Source organism: Epinephelus lanceolatus, chromosome 3, assembly GCF_041903045.1.
Source record: "Epinephelus lanceolatus isolate andai-2023 chromosome 3, ASM4190304v1, whole genome shotgun sequence".
NCBI classification, from domain to species: Eukaryota; Metazoa; Chordata; class Actinopteri; order Perciformes; family Serranidae; genus Epinephelus; species Epinephelus lanceolatus.
In genome coordinates, this window is record NC_135736.1 from 26,860,801 (window position 1) to 26,879,401 (window position 18,601).

Below are 18,601 nucleotides of genomic sequence, written 5' to 3' on the forward strand. Positions count from 1 at the left end.
GGAGAGTAAAATAAACAGGACTTGGGCTCGAGGAGGGCTGGCCAACTGGCGCAGCCTGTTTACACCGGGCCGTGTTTACATATAAACTTCAGATGTGGAGTTAAAAGAGAATAGGGCTGCAGAGGAGAGGAAGTCTCAGCAGAGCCGCAGAAAGGATCACAGACGAGGAGAGGAGGGAGGTAGGGAAGGGAGGAGAGAGAGAGAAAGTGGCAGAGAAAGTGAGACAGAGTGTGAACGAGAGAGGCAGACAGGGAGGAGGGGGCATGAGAGAGAAAGTTTGTAGGAGAAAGGCAGATAGAAAAAGTGAGAAATCTGATATGGCTGAGAGTTTCTGCTGCCTCCCTCTCTCCCTCTCGCCTCTCTCTGCAGATGGAGGTGAATGTAAAACAGAGTCTACTGTTGGTATCTGGGGGTATCAACAGTCTGGAGTGGGACTAAGCTGTGAGGGAAGTTAATGCCTGTCTGTCTGTCTGCTCAACTTTTCCCCTGCTCTAACACGCTGTACTTTCCAAAATGCTCTTGCTGCATTCTAACACTACATCCTTTATCACCTGGACGGTGTTGGATACCTCTGGGTAGTCTCAGCGACTAGCAGTGTACACTGTGTTGCTGGTGTTGTTTTTGCACATTTGTATACCCCGCTGGTTTTCACCAGACCTCTGTATTCTTTCACACCCCATTTTAGATTTGTGAGCTTGGGTGGAGCTATTATTCACACAACGCCCATCATCTTCAATCTAATGAAGCTTAAGGATAAAAAATAAATAAATAAAAATAAAAAACTAAAAGCTCCTGGTTTCATCTGATTCTATGTAGAGTGCAGTGCTGCTCAAAACAGATTAGAAAACTAATCTCAAAACCTTTTTCTCTTTTGACACGGACAATTATCCCCCTTTGAGGATTGACACCGATTAATGACATTCTGGGGAGATTACATGATCCCGTGAACTGCAGGTTATGAAACAACTCATAAGCAAAATACATTCATTTAGGCAGGCAAAGGACCTTCCAAATATAATAAAACGTATATGATAAATCTACAGAATAATCAGCCTTTTGAAAATGAACAGAATGCAATGTGTTCAATCCTGGTTGGAGCACTTAGGGCTCCCCCTATTGGCCATATAAAAGACTGGATATTAAACTGCTGTCTAGCTCCTCTGCACCTTAACAACTGGGTGAAGGGGTGCACTGTCCTAAGGGTTCAAGTTAAATGTGGTACAAGTCTCATTATCTGAGAACTTTATTTCTGCTCATTATTTTGTAGAGCGAGCAATAAATGTGATACGACAGACAGCCCAGTAAGGACCCATTATTTAATATGATGCATTTTCATTGCTGGAACATTTGCTTAAAGAGGCTGAATCTAAGGTGGATCTGGTAAGATTTTTATGTGACTTTGTACGAGTTTAAACAGCCTTAACAAACAGGAAACACAGCTGAGAAGAGCTTCACATCCACCCTAATTGAGACTCTACCCAAATGAAATTCTGGTGTCAGGTACAGTAAAGTATGTGCACTTCTCTGCCAACAGAAACTGCCAAATCGAAACTTAAGAGAAAAAAAAAAAACCTTGCAAACAATAGTAAGAAAGCGCTCAGTGCCAAGAGACCAGGACTTCCAAACATTAGATCTTTTGCTTTGCTCGCACATTATTATCCTTGGGTATCAAGTAATTACACGCCACCCAGGTAGATAAACACAAAGGTGCTGTGTGCTGCTTACTGATGTCATGTCACCTGATTCAGATTTGATTTGGTGTTGTCATTGTGCCTCGTGTTGCCTGGGGTGCCTCGCATTTAATAAATGCAGTTCTGGATGGCAAGTGGAAACCCAATTACACACAAAATGTTGCACAGACAGACTGGATCATTGATGTGCAGTCAGAGCAGTAAAGCATCAAAAAAGAGACATTTTGAAAGAAAATAAAACATAACACAAGACTTTTTCTCTATTCTTACATATATGGAACTAATTACTTCCACTGCAGGATACACTGCTATGAGTAGACACTTCCCGTCTCCTGGAGTTCAGTTTTATGTGTATTACTTTGTGATAATACAGTCAATACTGCACTGTGTGTCTGGCAAATCCAGGTATTGAGTGTTACCTTTTCGTGGTGTTCAATGAGGATCTCCACCACAATGTTCTGGAACTTGAGATCCATGATGGCAGCGACAGTCTCCTCCTGTGGCCTCATTAATGTGGGGCCAAACACCACGCCCAGGTTGGCCACAGTCATCAGATTCTGTTTACTGTGAGCCGCCACACTGAGGAAGATAACAACTCGCATTAAATATGTTTCAATCCAACTCACTAACTCATCTTAGGAAAGAATAAAACCATATTAAAGTGACAAACCATTGAACACTTGATAGAAAAAGGGATAGATTAAATATGAACAAAGAAACAGGGCAAAATTGTACTATAACTGTAATGAGTTGCTACTTAAAAAAAAGGTTTTAGAAAATGAAAATAAAAGTTAAGTATATGGGCAAATAAATGTCAAGTATGGCTCGCCTGCTGCCTTAAAAACACCCTTGACACACAGTACAGGTTTTCCCCATGCAAACTGTTTAAAGAGGTCTTGCAGCTTCTGGTCTCATGATCAGTCTAGTTCCTGGGTCTTCAATGGCTGGTCCGCAACCCCTGGGCAGTCCTTAAAGTTCGAAAGGAGGGCTGCCAAATTATTGCTTGGTTTTAATCTTATTCTTTATTCAATTAAAATGTGTCTGAAAATACACATTATTATAAAGCCAACAAATTATTAGCAAAGATATATTGGCCTTTTTATGAATCTAATTTAATTTACAGCACAAAACATTAATGATAGGCACACTGTTACCCATGAATAATTGTGCAATCATGTGAGCTAGCATATGATAAATCACTGCGCCGCACCCATTTTTCTTCACATATTGGATAAATAGCTGTATTGTTCTTCCAAGTGTACCAACATTCTTGTGACCCACGACGGCTGGTTATGCAACTTTACCAGCAAGAAACTATGACATAGTGTCCACCTCAGAAACCGCCGGTGAAACTGCAAAGGGTGAGTATTATTTCAACTGCAACTCAATTATATACAAAATATGTAGTAAGGAGTCCCTGCTCTGTCTCTCTTTTAACTAAGGGGCCTGAAAAATGTTGAAAGACGTCTGATCAAGTTGGTAGATTGCAGCCTAAAAAACAGCCACACTCATTACATATTACACATTTGCTGTGTAAAATTGCCCCTCTGCTCTTGTTTTTGAAATGTCAATGTTGAATTTCATAAAATTGTAATTGTTTTCTATGGCGTTAAAAGAGAGGTGGTCTTTGTTTTAGGCAAGGTGGCCCACTTCTGCTAAAAAGCACTGCAGGAAACCCTCAAGTATGTATTGTTTCTTCCTATAATACATAATTCCTCAATGAGCAAGCATACAATGAGATGTTGGTATCTTTAGGGATCACTTTAAACCCTTTCTTGATCTTTTTGAGTCGGTGTATCACTTCTTAGTTTTCTTGTTTTTCTTGATGATCCAAAATTTTGTCACAGATGCCCTGAAACCTGCGAATACATAAAGCAGCCACTGCATTCTGAGATAAAATGACAACTAAAAATGGGGGATTTTAGCACATCTTCTGACATTTACATTTTTTGCCAACAACAGTAAGCTGTAGCAAATCCTTGCCAATACCCTTCAGTCCAAACATTAAGTTGTCCTGCATGTACAGTTTGGCATTTATAGTTCTCTGCACTGAATATAACATTAAATCAAAAATGAGAGATTTGTGCATCTAGATTTTTGAAGTTGCATACATGCGACTGATAAGGCTTTCCTTATCAATTCCAGCAACAACTATGAATACTTCTGGCTGTGGCTATTCTGGTTATTTTAACAACACGGTAATGACATTCGATATGGGGGAATGATAAGTTTTATTCAGCAGATGAAACACCTTCAGCAGATGAAACTTTATCTTCAGAGGTCAAAAAAAGTGGAGGAAAAAAAAACTCAATTTGGGAAAAAAAAAGTTATACGGACAGGTGAAGAGATTTCACACTCAAAATATGATGATATGCAGTGCATCTGCAGAGAGACAGTTTAAATAGCTTCAAAGGATGCCTTTGAAGACAAAAACATTGGTGACAACTCACATTTATAACATCTCTGAAACCATTTCAGATAGGAGTGTGAAATTCTGGCTTTGCTTCCTTCCCCTGCAGGACATGCACACACGCCAACTTCAGAAAAATATTCGAGTCTCTCCAGTCTGGAGAATTTCACGCTGGATAATCCAAATTCAATTTCAATAGCGCTGCCTTTTTACCAGAGCCTGATTCTGCAGCGGGTTTCTATGAAATAAGATCCACCAGACTTTCACTGCCTCAGGGAAGAGGGATTATTTACTTATCTTCAATTTGCTCATATTTAGTTTATAAAAAGCTTGCTGAGGTAAAACCTTGTAATGTTAGCTAACATTATTTCTTAAATCTTTCTTCCTATCTAATCTCACAAATGGAGTGATGCACAATAGTGGTCTATCCAGGGGTGTATAGAGTAATCTCAAGAGAGGGCTTAATTTGAGAGGTCCATTTCATTTCACTTCACTGGTGGGCTGCACAACAGCATGCTGAACAGGTATGGCAGGCTACACAATTCTTCCTAAAATGACCTATGAAAAGCCCCCCCCCCCCTTCCAAAAAAAATGTTAAGATGCTAGCAGCATCAATTTTCTTACCCAGCAGTCACTGAGTAGACAGAGAGGAGATAGAGTGACAGCAGGGAAGGGGGAGTGAAGAACGTGGGAGTGAGGGAGAGAGAGAGAAAAAAGCATGTGGAGTGAGAATGAGGAGACAGACAGGAAGAGCAGAAAGAGAGAACTGAGAGAGAGAGGGGGTGGAGATTGGGTGAACTATGACCAAGTAACTATGAAGACTCACTTGGCCAGATGCTTCATGAGCAGCCCGAGGACTTGTCGATTCCTCTCCGGTAGTTTGTGGACCAGGCAGTGGACGGCTTGGATGCGAGACTCTGGACTACCGCCCTCTGTTCAAACACAGAAGCAGCCATGCACCGGCATTAAACTACAAGGTTTTCTCTGTGTTCCTCAGGTGGCAAAGAGCCAACACAGCTGTGATCGAATACTGTACAACATTAGCAGGCAGCAAATTTAAAGAGATGATGATACACTACATACAGTTTGATCTGAGCAGTTCACAATCAGAGTTTATAAAGTACAGACACCAAATAAAAGTCACTTTGTGGAAGAAATAAACCCTCTTCTGCTTTAAAAGTCCTAAAACACAATTTGGATACATTCTGGAAAACTAATAATGGAGCAAAAGTCAGCGGACCTTTAAGGACACAATGATCGGAGGCTATACCCCTCAAGTATAAAGACTGGAGGATGATACATCCCAGTTTAAATAAGTGAAGAAGAGGTGTGAAAGTGATATATGGTTTGAAGCCTCCCAGAATTTGGCAGCAGGGCCCACTATGCTGGCGAAGGAGATAGCTTTACGTTACTGTCGCTACCGTATAAAAGGGTTGTGTTAAAACCCCCCAAGATCATCTCTTAAACATTTCCTCACACATGGGCATCTGACCGCCCACACACCGACACACACACACACACACACATACACAGACACACAAAATATCATTACTATGGGAACGACAAGGATTTAAACATGGAAAAAAGCTGCTTATGGATGCTGTCATCCATCAAAAAAATATTCGTTGCTAATCCATTTTTTCCCCCTCGTTATGAGGGCATTGCGAGCGCCTGATAAAAATGTCAACCTGATCCAATTATAGCACTTGTTGTAATAAGATTCAAGTTTGGCTTGCTTTAAAAACATTCCCCACATAAATGATGTTATGTGGGCGAATAAAAAAAAAAACAAAAAAAAAAAACATGTCTTTCTGCTGTTCAAGGTCACTCACCGGACCCTTAGAGGGCATGCAAATTACAGCATATTTATCATTTAAAACCTTTTAGCTTTAACCTTTAATGGCTTATTTGGCCACACATTTTTAGTAGCAAGTTAAAACAGGTGGAAATTAGATGGAGATGGGCAGTAAGCTCACATGGGATTCTTGAATGGCTAATAAATGTCAGAAACACAGTGTTGTAAAACAGGCTGAAATGTCAAAAATGTATGTCTAAGCCAAAGTCGGCTCAAAGGTTTTTTGGGCCACCGGAGTGGGAAGACTGTATTCACTGGCAGTCGGCAATAGATATTAAAACACAAGACAAGAGTGTCCTCATATATAGAAGTGCAAATTTCTGAATGTAAGTAAGAGGACATAAAAGTAGAGCGTTAAACGTTGAGACCCTTGTCAAGTGTTTTAAAAGTCTAAGGATGAGGACAGCTGTGGATGCATCCTCATCAGCATTCAGGGCATACACAGACCAATAGCTTTCAGACTATGAACACTTTACTTAAGAGGACTGACCACTATTAGCCACTTAAAAGAATTAGTAAAAAGGTTCCCAAGAGTTAATAAAAGTAATTTCACTGTTTTTCACTTGACTGCATGTTTTCAATAACTCACCAAAGGAGAACAAACCATTGGACCCCAGAGCCTGAAGTGATGTCCATGTCAGACTGATACAACACATGTGTACACTGTTGTTTGATTATAGTCTTTACTCAGATTAAGTGGTGGTAGAAGAGGTGATCAAACTTACTCGCAGGGCTAATAAACTCTTTGTAAAGTCCATAGGTCATCAACGGCTCAGGAAGGCTCCTTCACAGAGATAGTGAGAGAAAGAGAGAAGGGTGGGGGGGGGGGTTAGAGGCAGAGAGTTGAAGTGAGCGAGGGGGGGGACAGAAATAGCCGGCACACTGTTTTATAGGGTCTGCACACAGCAATGATTAATGTGGCCGGGCCAGGGGATGGAATTAGATGGTGCACACGTTGAGATAACCAAGTTCATCTGAAGGTACTTTCACACTGCAGCTGGCCAGCGGCCAAAGGTACTTAGCCTCAGAGGAAACTGAGGAGATTGACCCTGCTTTATTCCAGCAGGCCAGACACAAAGTAAAAGACAAGTCAGAGCAACACTCAGCATGGTTTAATATAGCATAACAATATGGATATGCTGTGTTAGCTTAAACAGCGTTTAAAAATGACTAAATGTTGTGGTGAGGGTTGCCTGACAAAACACAGCGAGGCTCTCCTTTACGCTGGGAGTTGAAATGAGAGAAGGTTATTGGTCCCACAGCCCACAAACTGTTACAAACTGCTTCCTTGAAAAGGTTAAAGCTTAAAATCAGCCCATCACAACACAATGTTAGCCTTGTCATTTACATCCTGATCAGAATACTTGATGGGTAATAGTCTAACTCATATGCTGTAGTGAACACTTAAAATTACATGAAAAACCACTTTAAAGATTTCATTGTGGCACATTAAAGGGCGCCTCTATTGTATTGTATTGTATTGTATTGTATCGTATCGTATTCTTATTCTATGTATTTATTTATTTAGATTTTTATGTCATTCTGAAAGCCTTCCAGTCGTGTCCCTGATGTATTCAAATCTGACAGTTCAAATTTTGGTCTAAGTATGTATGTTTCAGTCTCAAAATGCTATTACCCCAGGCCCCTTCTAAAATCTTTTTTTGCCACGGACCTGACGTAGGTTTGTGCACGAAGTTGCCCTACATATAAACCAAAGTTAGTTCAGTTCCAAAAGTCATACAATAACAAACAAACTAACCGATCACGTTGGCAATAGACCACCAGCTTCCTGTGTGCTGAGGTAAAATTACTGTTTCTGTCAAAGGAGTCTGGTGACTCTGAAGAGAGCAGAGATAACAGCTTCAGTTCTTTGTTGGAAAGGGCTGTCTGACAGCAAGGTGCAGCCTTAAAATAACGTTAAGATAGCGTACACTTAAACTGATGTTGATTTCGCTGAGGTGGTCCTTCTTTCAGCAGGATAAAATGTGTTTTACTGCTGCTCCTGTACACACCCACCAGACTCCTTTGATAACAGTAATTTTACTTTGCAGACCACACTAAGTTACTAGTTATCACTGCAGCTGATCGGTTAGGTTGCTTGTGTTATTGTGTGATTGTCAGGGCTGCATTAACGTGGCGTACATGGCAGTAGGCTACACTGTTTTGCTTTTATGCCCCAGTACTCCCGTCTGCTTCTCCAAACTGGGAGCGTACTGACCACCATCTAAATGTAGGTACACTAACTGGTGATCTATTAATGTGTTTATACAGTACAAATGCAGTTTCACATTGAATCTCTGTTTGTCTTTACCTGGTTACATAAAGGTTTAATAGCACCGTGTTCCACTTCAAAGCTTAAATCATCCAAGCTAACTCTCTTCTGACTCTCTGTGCTTACACTATCAGCAAAATCTGCTCTGTAACCTATGTCACCATATTTTGAGCGGGAGTTTCCACTTGAAAAACACAGAAAAGAACACAGATGGACCCGCCTTTTAATTAATAGAAGTGAAAATAAAAGGGGAAATTAAACAGAACTATCACTGTCAATTAAACTGTTATCAATGACTGAATAAGTAGCTGACAACAGTTTGATCATAATTAATATTTTGCTTTTTCAATTTGACATTTAATTGTTTAAATATCTAAATATCAGTTTCTTGTGAGTATTTCTTGGTAAGGACAACAGGCAAAGTCCAAACTCAGAGTACACAACTTTGCTTTCATTTAAATCAGCAAAGCCAACTCAATTTATTGCTAACCGCACATGTTTACAAAAACAAATTGGCATTCAAATAAAAACTGCCTCAGCTTCTTGCAACCCTGCTACATTTTTAATCTTTGAACTTCACCCACACTATCTGTCAACCAGGAAGGAGTTGGTGAATGTGGAACAGGCATACAGTAAGCAATGTGACCTCTCAAGGAGTTAATTATGCAAAGGCACTTTGCATAATTAACTCGTTTTTATAAAAGACAGAGACAACAATGGATTCAATGTTTCACATGCAAGTGAACAGAGGCTCGATCGTATTCATCAAAAGAGAGAAAGAAAATGTTGCATTAACCACTGGGGTTCTCTCAGGTCAGAGAAGGATTTGCTTAGACACATGGCAGCTCTGAATAATACAGTTTGGTGATTTATGATTCAGAAATGATCAATCCAGATTCAGGTGTTTCTGGACTCGTCAAGTTATGTCACATCCTCCGTTTGAATGTGTCAATACAAGGACAACTGAACTTGCATCTCCAGTGTGTTCAGGGTATGGCTGGGTGATATGGAGATCACAATATTTTTGACCAAATACTTTGATATCGATGTTGTAGGGTTGACTATTGGTGTCTGGAAAGTTCAGAATATTACATCACTTTATTGTAATGAAGCCTTTAAAACCAGGGAAAGACGACACTGAGGATATTATGATATCTATTAAGATATCTAGTCTCATATCATGATTTGATACTGAAATATTGCCTCGACCTAGTTCAGGGGTCACATTACTCAGAAAGGAGGTTTAACCAAATAGTTTTGTTGTAAGTGACAGTAAGATTTTAAGTAATCAAAAGAGATTATTAGCGTATTAGCAACATCATCAATGCTTACTGGGTAGAAACCAGGCCCCCTAGGAGGTGCCCAAGGCTTTGAAGCCAATTTTCAAAGTGGTCAAAAAGTGGTATTGCAATTTCCGAGGTTCGTCACATGATGCCACTGGTCCAACAAAGGCTTTTTCCCATAGACTTACATTGGGAAAGAGACGTCTAAAAATCAGTGGATGATTTTTTCTGAGCATCACAACCATTCGTGAAATGACTCCTTCCACTATCAATTAATTGAATCCATTCAGTCTGATAATATTTATAAAGTCTAAAAGAGCCATAAGATTAAATTATTTTATCCCTATTCAAGTTAGTCGAGTGCTAAACTGGAAGTCAACCGTTTGGCAGGTGGAAGTTGACCACTCAGCTGCGCTAGGCCTTGCTAGGTGGCCGTAAGTCTCAAGTGCGCAGGCTCTATGGGCCTGATGATGTGAAGGCAGTGCTCATCATCCGGGTAATTTCAAACCATGGACATACAGTAGAGAGATTTTGGTTTCATGTACCAATTATATAGGCATTAACAGTGCGCTAGCGCAAATGCTGTATCCAGGTCTCTTAATACATCCGTGGTAGAAGCTGATGGTTTTTGAGCTGCAAGTAAGGATTGTTCCATCACTGATTAATCGACCCATTTTTTCTAACATTTCTGCATGTTTTATTCATGAAATGTTGAAAAATATTGAAAAATGTCAGTAGTATTTTCAAGCAGTTCAAGATGATGCATACCTTATTTTTTAGCCAACAGTCCTTAAACCAAAGATACTTAGTTTGCAATCATATTTAACAAAGTAAAGAATCAAATCTTCACATTTGAGAAGCAGGAAACAGTGAATATTCTTGTCATTTTCACAAACAATTCATTGACGATAAAATTAGTTGCCAATTAATTTTCTATCGACTGGCTCATTGATTGTTTTACAGCTGATGGTTTACATTAGTTTATGTGTCTGTGCGTCTTCCATCTCACTGATTCTTACCTGAGATAAAGCTTCAGTGCACTTGTTATTGTCTTAACATCCCAGTCGTCATTGGTAGACAGATCCACTTCGTTGCTCTTCTCATCTGAATGAATCACAATCATAATCTTACTGGAAAAGTCCTTGACTGAGATAACACAAAGCACCAGCTAACTATTGTTATTGCATTCAGCAGCCAAAGAGTCTAGAAAGTCAAAATATGTAATATAAATATGTAACTTGTAATTAGCCATGTGAGGATAAAAGCAGTGCTACCAGCCTTGGGGGTCGAGTCTAGCCCCAGTGGATATGGAAGGAAGTTACAGCTTCTGTAGAGGGCTGCTGGTTCTATACTCATTACAAGTTTAATTAATCCCTCACTACTTCATTGGCTCCACAGGGACTCCAGGGCTGTGTTGTGCTGAAAATTCAGGGGGCTTTAGTCACACCTTAAGTAACCTCTGATGAATTACAGAGGATGGGGAAGTGCAGTGTGTCAGTGAAGTGTTGTGAGTCAGGCACATGCACTGTACAGGGCTCAGGCCACTTTAGCTTCGTGGGAGGTAGGTGGTCTGCGTTACGTGGAAATTGATGTTTCTGATTTCATCTAAGCACTGCGGCCAGGAGGACTGTGTGTTTCTCCGCCTGCTCTGTCCACAAAATGGCCTGTCCAACATCAACCTCTGAAAGCAAATGCTTTTGAAGAGTGTTTGTAGCCAAAGCTGTGCCTCAGTGAGTATGTATGAGTTGAGATTGATGGGGTCTGCACAGGCTCTGTGGTCTGCTCTTGCACAAACAGACTTGGACTTGGTTAGGTCAAGGACACAAATATATATTTTTGGCAGTAGCAGTAGAAGTAACATTGATTATGAAACTGCTGACCACAAAGCTGCAGCAAGTTCAAATATATAATTCTTTGTTATTTTATCTTAGTTATCTACATAAAGCCCTTGGGGACATAACCGCACTGCATGGTGACTGTAGCGTAGTAGCTAAAGTTAGAACTGCAGCTCCCATGATACCCTGGGATGCAGAAAAACATTTTGCCATATACATCCATTATGAAAGCAAGGTCTGTTAAAGGGACAGATCAAAAATACATATTTTTCCTCATACCTGCAGCGCTGTTTATCAGTCTAGATTGTTTTGAGCGCTGGAGATATCGCCCACTGAGATGTCTGCCTTCTCTTGAATGTAATGAAACTAGCTGGCGTTCAGCTTATGGTGCTCAAAACACCAAAAAATACATTTGAAACTCAGCAACAATGTCTCTTTCAAGAAATCATGACCTGGTTAATCAAGCCTAGACAATCAACAGACCTTGTTGTGAGCAGTTTCATGTAGGAAGTGGTTTCTTTCTATTGACCTACACCCGCAAACCGTATCACAGCGCAGAAGGAACCATGCCTCTACCCATAGACGAGAGGCTTGTGCTTGTGACAGTGCATGATGTAAACTTTAATGGTGTCCTCCTCAGCTGAGCTGTAATGTTAGCTAGCTTAAGGAATTCTTGAAATCGTCTTTTCTTCAGTGGGGTGGATTATGGAAGACCAGTAAATTGCTGTTGAGTTTTTCAAATGTTTTTTTTTGTGTGCTCTGAGCACCACAAGCTGAGTGCCTTCTAGTTCCATTATATTCAAGAGAAGGCAACGACAGATATTTCCAACACTTGGCAACTCACACCAAAAGAATCTAGGATTAAATATAACACTACAGGTAAGAGGAAAAATGTGTATTTTTGATTTTGTGTGCTGTCTCTTTAACTTAAAAAAATGTCCTGACCATCACATATTTTAAAAATGAGAGATAACCTTAACCAATTATCATGTACTGGCCATGCAGCAACATCTGGGGCTGAAAAATGAAGCCAAGTATAAGTACGGACAGGCCGCTTTGAGTGACAGGTTGTCTGCCAATAGACAGCCAGCACCCCTCACTCCTCCACAGCTCCAGCCTCTCGCTAAAATATGGTCACACAAATAGCAAGATGGCAACAGCCATAATGCCAAACTCAAGGCTTTAAAATGGGAGGCCACAAACCAATAGGGGACATCACCATAGCTACCTCCACTATTTTTAAATTCTATGGTGTTGACCTTAACCCAAATAAACAATGAGGTGTAGAAATTTTCAGTGTCATCGATGCAACATATGGATATGTGATAAATGGTACCAAAATTGAAAGAAAGGAGAAGATGCAGAGTGGAGGCCAACGGGTAAAAGGAGGAGAGAGTTAGCAAATGTGTCTGCTTAACAGCCTTGTGTGGTTCCCAACATTTTTGGCTTGTTGTTCCTTAAGAAGAAGTCACGTCTACTTGGCTGCACCCTTCCTATGTTATGACCACTTTCACTTTTAGTTTCTCTTCTATCTTTTTGATCATCTCGTGACCCCTTAAGCTTCCTGTTTGCCCCCAACGTCAGATTAGGGGGGCTGTGTCCGACCATTATTGTAACTTTCCGATATTTTTGACCGCCTCGCGCTGTGATTGTCGAGCAGTGTGGAGATGAGAAAGGAGCCAGAGTTTGAACTTTTCTCTCTAACACTCTTTTCTCCTTCTTTGCACATCTATTTCTGTCCTTTTTTTAATGTTAACAACAGAGTGCAACACTATGAATGTCTTCCAGAAAGGACTTTCTGAAAATGTACGCTGTTATATTTAAAGCTAGGGTGTGGGATTTCTATATGTAAATGAACGTCCGTTACATTCAAGCTCTTACCAAACGCTGATTGAGCCTATTGCCGCTACGGCAAGCTCTCTGTATATTGTCAGTATACCAGAATTTTGGCGTCAGGTGTCTGTGATGACTTTCCTGCACAGTTGCACCAGAGTGATGCGTTTCATGTCAACCAGCCTGTGCTAAAGAGGGGGAGATTAATTAATTTATTTGAGATACATTTTCTTCTGGTACTATGTATGTTGACAGTTGGAAATAAAGATTACAAAATAAAAAAAAAAAAAGAGTTTCTCCCCTCTCTAAGACGGACCACCCCTCACTCCCTCTTCATGCAGCTATTTGGAAAAACTACAAATACATTTGATTGACAACACATTGTGCAAACCAGTTTTGTTCTAGCATAACCTGACCCTTAGTGGGAGTCCTGACCCTCAAGTTCAAAACCACCAGTCTAGAGGGCCCTGGCTGACCCAGTCTGAACTGAACTCAAAGAGGCGAGCCCACTAGCCACAACGCAAGGTTGCAACATTAACCTTTTAAGCATCTGGTCAGCTCTCTGGAATAAATGGGCCAATATGATCCTGCGTTTGATACATTAATGGTCATTTCCGCCTTAGAACATGAAAATGGGGAATGTATTGAGTGTTGCTTTGGAAACATCTCACAGCATTCCTCAAATTTTGCCTCCCTCTGCAATAATATCTATAGAATCAAGAAGTCTAACTCAGCAACAGTGATAGCCATATCCCGACCAACACCACGCTCTCCCCTGCCACATGCTGTACGATGGACAGGTCAGAGACAGAACGCAGCTCACTTTTACAGTCTTCTTCCTGTTATATTGTTGCCTGACATTCAATAGGTGCTGCTCTCTTTGTTTGTACTGTAATATGATGGGAGACTCATTTTCTATCACTCTGTCCTCTCTGATTGGACCCTGGCCATGTCGGTGGGTGAGAGATGAAAAGGAGGAGGAGGAGTGGGAGGATCCGAAGTCTTTCTTCAGGGTTTAAAGCTCGCTTCACCCACTCACTGTGAACTGTTGTATGCATGAAATGTTTGTGAATGTGTTGGTTTGTGTAGAAGTAGTACTACCTCTGTCATTGCATGTAGAAAGTATAAGTAAGATTCTAGGTATCTAAATGAAAATATCAGTAAACCAACATTTGCAGACATTAACGTGCAGGTAATATCTATATTTCCCTCTCATTCACAACAGCATGTGGAATGTCAAGCCCACAGACAAACGCTTATTTTACTCTATCCAGGCTTTAAAGAAACTTCTCGGAGTGCCGCAGCTGAGTGTTAATGGAGTCTACAGCATGAGTCGGCAGGTTGCGAGGCTGGAAGGTTTTGGAGAGGAAGCTGAGACAAGCTGGCGGCTGCCTGAGTTTGTTGTCATTCTGAACACAGAGCTGAAAGTGAGCTGGTGTCTGCTGGAGACGGCAGGAAACCAGAGAGCAGACGGGGAGCAATGGAAAGGACAGAGGACAAGCTCTATAGAAAGGGACTTGAGTGAAAGGGGTTCAAGACAAGTGCGAGGCATAAAGGCGACTGACGGACTGAGTGAGCCGTGAGCACATAAGAGGCGGTACTAGTGGGGTGTTAATGAAGCAAAAGCCAAAAAGTGCAAGGACGTGGATGGGAGGGACCCTGTCTGGTTGTCTGGGGGATATAAAACTGAAATGAGGCGAGGCAAAGATACACCCCTTCACTTGTTGCACTTTAGACAGGCTCTGATAGGCTGAGTCATGGGCCGATTGTCAATCACTATCTTTTTTAATATCACCCCGACAGACACATCCATTACGTCAGCACATTCTGCTAACTGGGGGCAACCTAATATCACAGAGATAGTGCAGTAGCATATAAATTAAAATTTTAACTTTATTCAGCTCCTACCAGAAATTCTCTGCACAGTAATACATTTCCAGAGCAAAAAGGAAAAGAACAGACTTTAACTTACCGATCATTAATGAGAGGAGCTTCTGGACCTTGGAGCTCACCCCGACAACTCTGTACAGGCCTTGGTCATTAATACCTGATAAGTAATAACAGTAAGGAAACATTATTTGTATAGCACTTTTCTTAATGACGTTGCAAAATGCTTTACAGGGAAAAGAACAAACAAAACAAACAAGAATAAGGACAGAATATTATATACACACAATAACCCTGTACATTTATGTGGAGACTATGCAGCAGGTACATGAATTTGGCAGTGCAATCTGCACCAAATTCAGTGAAATAGATAACTACTTGCATAAAGAAACATTTGTCCCGTTGAGAATGACTAGACCAAAAGTGACTCTGATTGCAAAAGAGGTCAGATAAGCATGTGAGGACTGGAGAAAATTAATAAGAACTTCAGAGCTACCCAATGAAAGGCATCAGTATTATCTACAGTACACACCGCCTGCAGTACCTGCCAGGCAGCCTTTCTGTTTCAATATTGGAGCAAGTCTGCCCCCTTGTGTACACATATAGACACTGCACCCATGTTACCTGCAACCCATCTGCCACTTTTCATGTTTAATAATTCACCTTGTAATTCTCTCAACTGAGCCTTTCCATATTTACACATCTGAAGCTCACCTCTGGTCTCTATGGCGCTGATGGAGTTCTTCATAAAACTCAAACCCACATCATCCAGCTGGGCATCAACTGCAGGTGGAGGGAAAAATAAAAACTTGAAATGTGGTGAAGCATTGCGCTCAATAAACTTTATAATATTGGTTTACAGATACAAAGTCTACTACAGCTCGACTACTTACTTCCTCTTTCTTTAGAGAAAGTCCTCCCAAGATAGTGTCCAATCTGTAGAAAATATAGAAAATATATATACGTACAGTATAAACTATATATATATATATATATATATATATATATATATATATATATATATATATATATATATATGTTGGAAGTATATTAAACTAAAAAGGATGGTTTTCTATAAGATGGCAGCTAAACAGAATATAGTGGGGCTACATAAGCCAAGTGTGAGCGGTAGATGATGACACAGTACAGGCGGCTGACTCACAGGTTCCTTCCCACCCATGGCCTGCATCCAAAACTTGTGGTCATCCTCTGACAGAGCCTGTACTGTTAGCACCGTGCCTGGCCTGAAAGAGAGCCATACCACATCAGCATTAGGAGAAGCCTCAGAGGTGCAGCGCAGCGAGGCATTAGGGGGATGTCAGTGTCAATATGAAACATCAAATGTGTTTTGTAACCAGACATTACTCAAATGCTATTGCTTTTGCTTCCTTAATTGCTAGAAGCCTTGTACTTATGGGGTGGAAGCAGGAGCCCTCTCCCACTCATGTCCAGTGGGCTGGAGAACTTATGAGTCTTTTACACTAGAAAAAAATAAGTGTAAGCTGGGTGGCTCTACAGGAAAAAATTTTAAGGACATGACAACCATTTCTGACATATATGAACATGCTAAAACTGTGTACCCTTTCGTAACTAATTATTATTCAAACCAAATTACACTCTAGATTGGCTGTGGACAACTGTGAATGCCATTTTGTGTATGTGCGTGTGTATAGTTGCTCTGTTGTTGCAAACAAGGGAATAAAATCAAAAACAAAAGTGTGCTTAGCTATCATTAAAAGAAAAAACACCCTCTGCCAAGGACACTTGCACCTTGGATTTGTAGTAACTACAAATATGAGCAACTATTAGTCATCCCAGCTGGTTTATGAGATCTACAGTCACGTGAGGACCAGATGGATATCAAGTTACTCATCCCAATCTGAATGGGTGTTTGGACTCGAATTTCCATACTAAATCTGGGGTATTGCTCTTCTATTAATACTACAGAAAAAGGGCAGGGCAGAGTTAAGTTGTGTGACAAAATGTGATATCTATTACAGGAGTGCACAGCAGGGTGTGACAAATCCTCCCAGCTAACTGTGTGAGGGCAGCCCTCCAACACAAATCCTGCTGTCCTGCCCTCTGCGATCCAAAAACACATAGAGCAACAAGCTAAACTGTAATCAGCAAGTGTGTGGAGCTAAGATCTTTAGCAAAACTGATAATGTGGACTAACACAGTAGATAATCTACGTGCTCTGTGGCTGCTATGGGACAAGACACAGGAGAATATTTCACATTGTGTTCCAGCAAGAGTCATCCAGGAAAAAAGTAACTGTGTCACTTGTGACATAATGTAAAATGATACCTGCGACGACAAACACAATATCATTACAGCGTGAGTAAGGTGAAGATGTACCGATCTGTTATGTCGAGCTCTAGGCAGAACCTCCTGTCCAACATGTCTGTCGTTTTGCGGAGGCAGGATTTGAGCGTGACAGACTCCATTTCACCCTGAAAACAAAACAACAACAAAACTTTGAAAGGTGAAAGACTGCACAGTGAAAGTGGTAGAGAGAAAAACAGCATGGCATTTAATAACCCAATTCTATGTGGTCTATGACTACTCACCTGCTTGCCACCAGATCTGTGGTCGAAGGTCACCATGTGCAGGATTTTTTGCTCTTTGACAAATGTGCAGTAGCGCTTGACCCAGCTTGAACCAAAGGGAGGTGGCCCTGCAGAAACAAGGGCATGACACATATGTTTAACATAGTGTCATAGTATAGAGAAGATGTCTGCATTGACTATATGTGTCAGCTCAGCAACATTTCACAGGTGCATCACAATGCATCACTGCTGCTGCCGCTGCTTAAAATATGCATTTTATCCTCCATGTTTTGTTCATAATAGAAATGAAAGAGAATACTTTTCCTGTCCAACAACCCTTTAGATAATGTCACTGACAACCTACAGTAGGTACAGAGAACAACCCTCAAGTCGTGTTTTAATATGTGGCAAAACTACTCCTCTTACACACTTTTACAGGAGTTGAAGGAAATCCATAAAAGTGCCCTTTAGACCATGACACTGGACAGAGTATTTATGGAGAGCTTGTCATGCATTCTTGCCTCGACTACGTTTCCTCGCAGCAGTGTGCCTTATGAATGGGTGCAATATGACACCCCATATCAAAAACACATTTGAACTATATAAAGCTCTTACGTTTTTCCTGTACATAGAGGTAGCCTTCATAACTGATAGGGCTGGTCTGCCTGTATTCTTGAGGTGCCTCCCTTATCCTCTTCATCAGCTCGTACACCTCCGACCGCGCGCCCTCAAATCGACTCCTTGTCTGGGAGGGAGAGGAAGCAAACACACGTTCCAGGAAGTCACTTCCTGGTGCTCAGGGGTTAGGTTGGATGACCTTCCTAACAAGAGGTCACTGCTAATCAAAAGTTATGAGCTCCCCTTGGGAACCCTTTTATCTAAAGGGGGTAAAAATGAAACTAAAAATGAAACCGAGATAAGGCTGCAATGAATGGCACTGCAGAATAAGAAAACAAATTGACAGTGGTATGAAGTTAACAAGTGGC

General features: G+C 40.9%; 1 protein-coding gene across 6 annotated transcripts in view; it reads right to left on the reverse strand.

Annotated features, from left to right (window-relative positions):
• arhgap10 (Rho GTPase activating protein 10) overlaps positions 1-18,601 on the reverse strand; it is a 59,779-nt gene that overhangs the window by 16,095 nt on the left and 25,083 nt on the right. For all 6 annotated transcript variants that reach the window (XM_033624463.2, XM_033624462.2, XM_033624464.2 and 3 more), the window contains exons 8-18: positions 18,231-18,360; positions 17,637-17,743; positions 17,425-17,519; positions 16,229-16,310; positions 15,960-16,002; positions 15,781-15,849; positions 15,152-15,226; positions 10,531-10,615; positions 6,682-6,740; positions 4,928-5,033; positions 2,111-2,270 (exon numbers count right to left, since the gene is read on the reverse strand). In XM_033624463.2, coding sequence (XP_033480354.1) covers positions 2,111-2,270; positions 4,928-5,033; positions 6,682-6,740; positions 10,531-10,615; positions 15,152-15,226; positions 15,781-15,849; positions 15,960-16,002; positions 16,229-16,310; positions 17,425-17,519; positions 17,637-17,743; positions 18,231-18,360 — 1,011 coding nt within the window. The remainder of the gene's footprint in view (positions 1-2,110; positions 2,271-4,927; positions 5,034-6,681; positions 6,741-10,530; positions 10,616-15,151; positions 15,227-15,780; positions 15,850-15,959; positions 16,003-16,228; positions 16,311-17,424; positions 17,520-17,636; positions 17,744-18,230; positions 18,361-18,601) is intronic.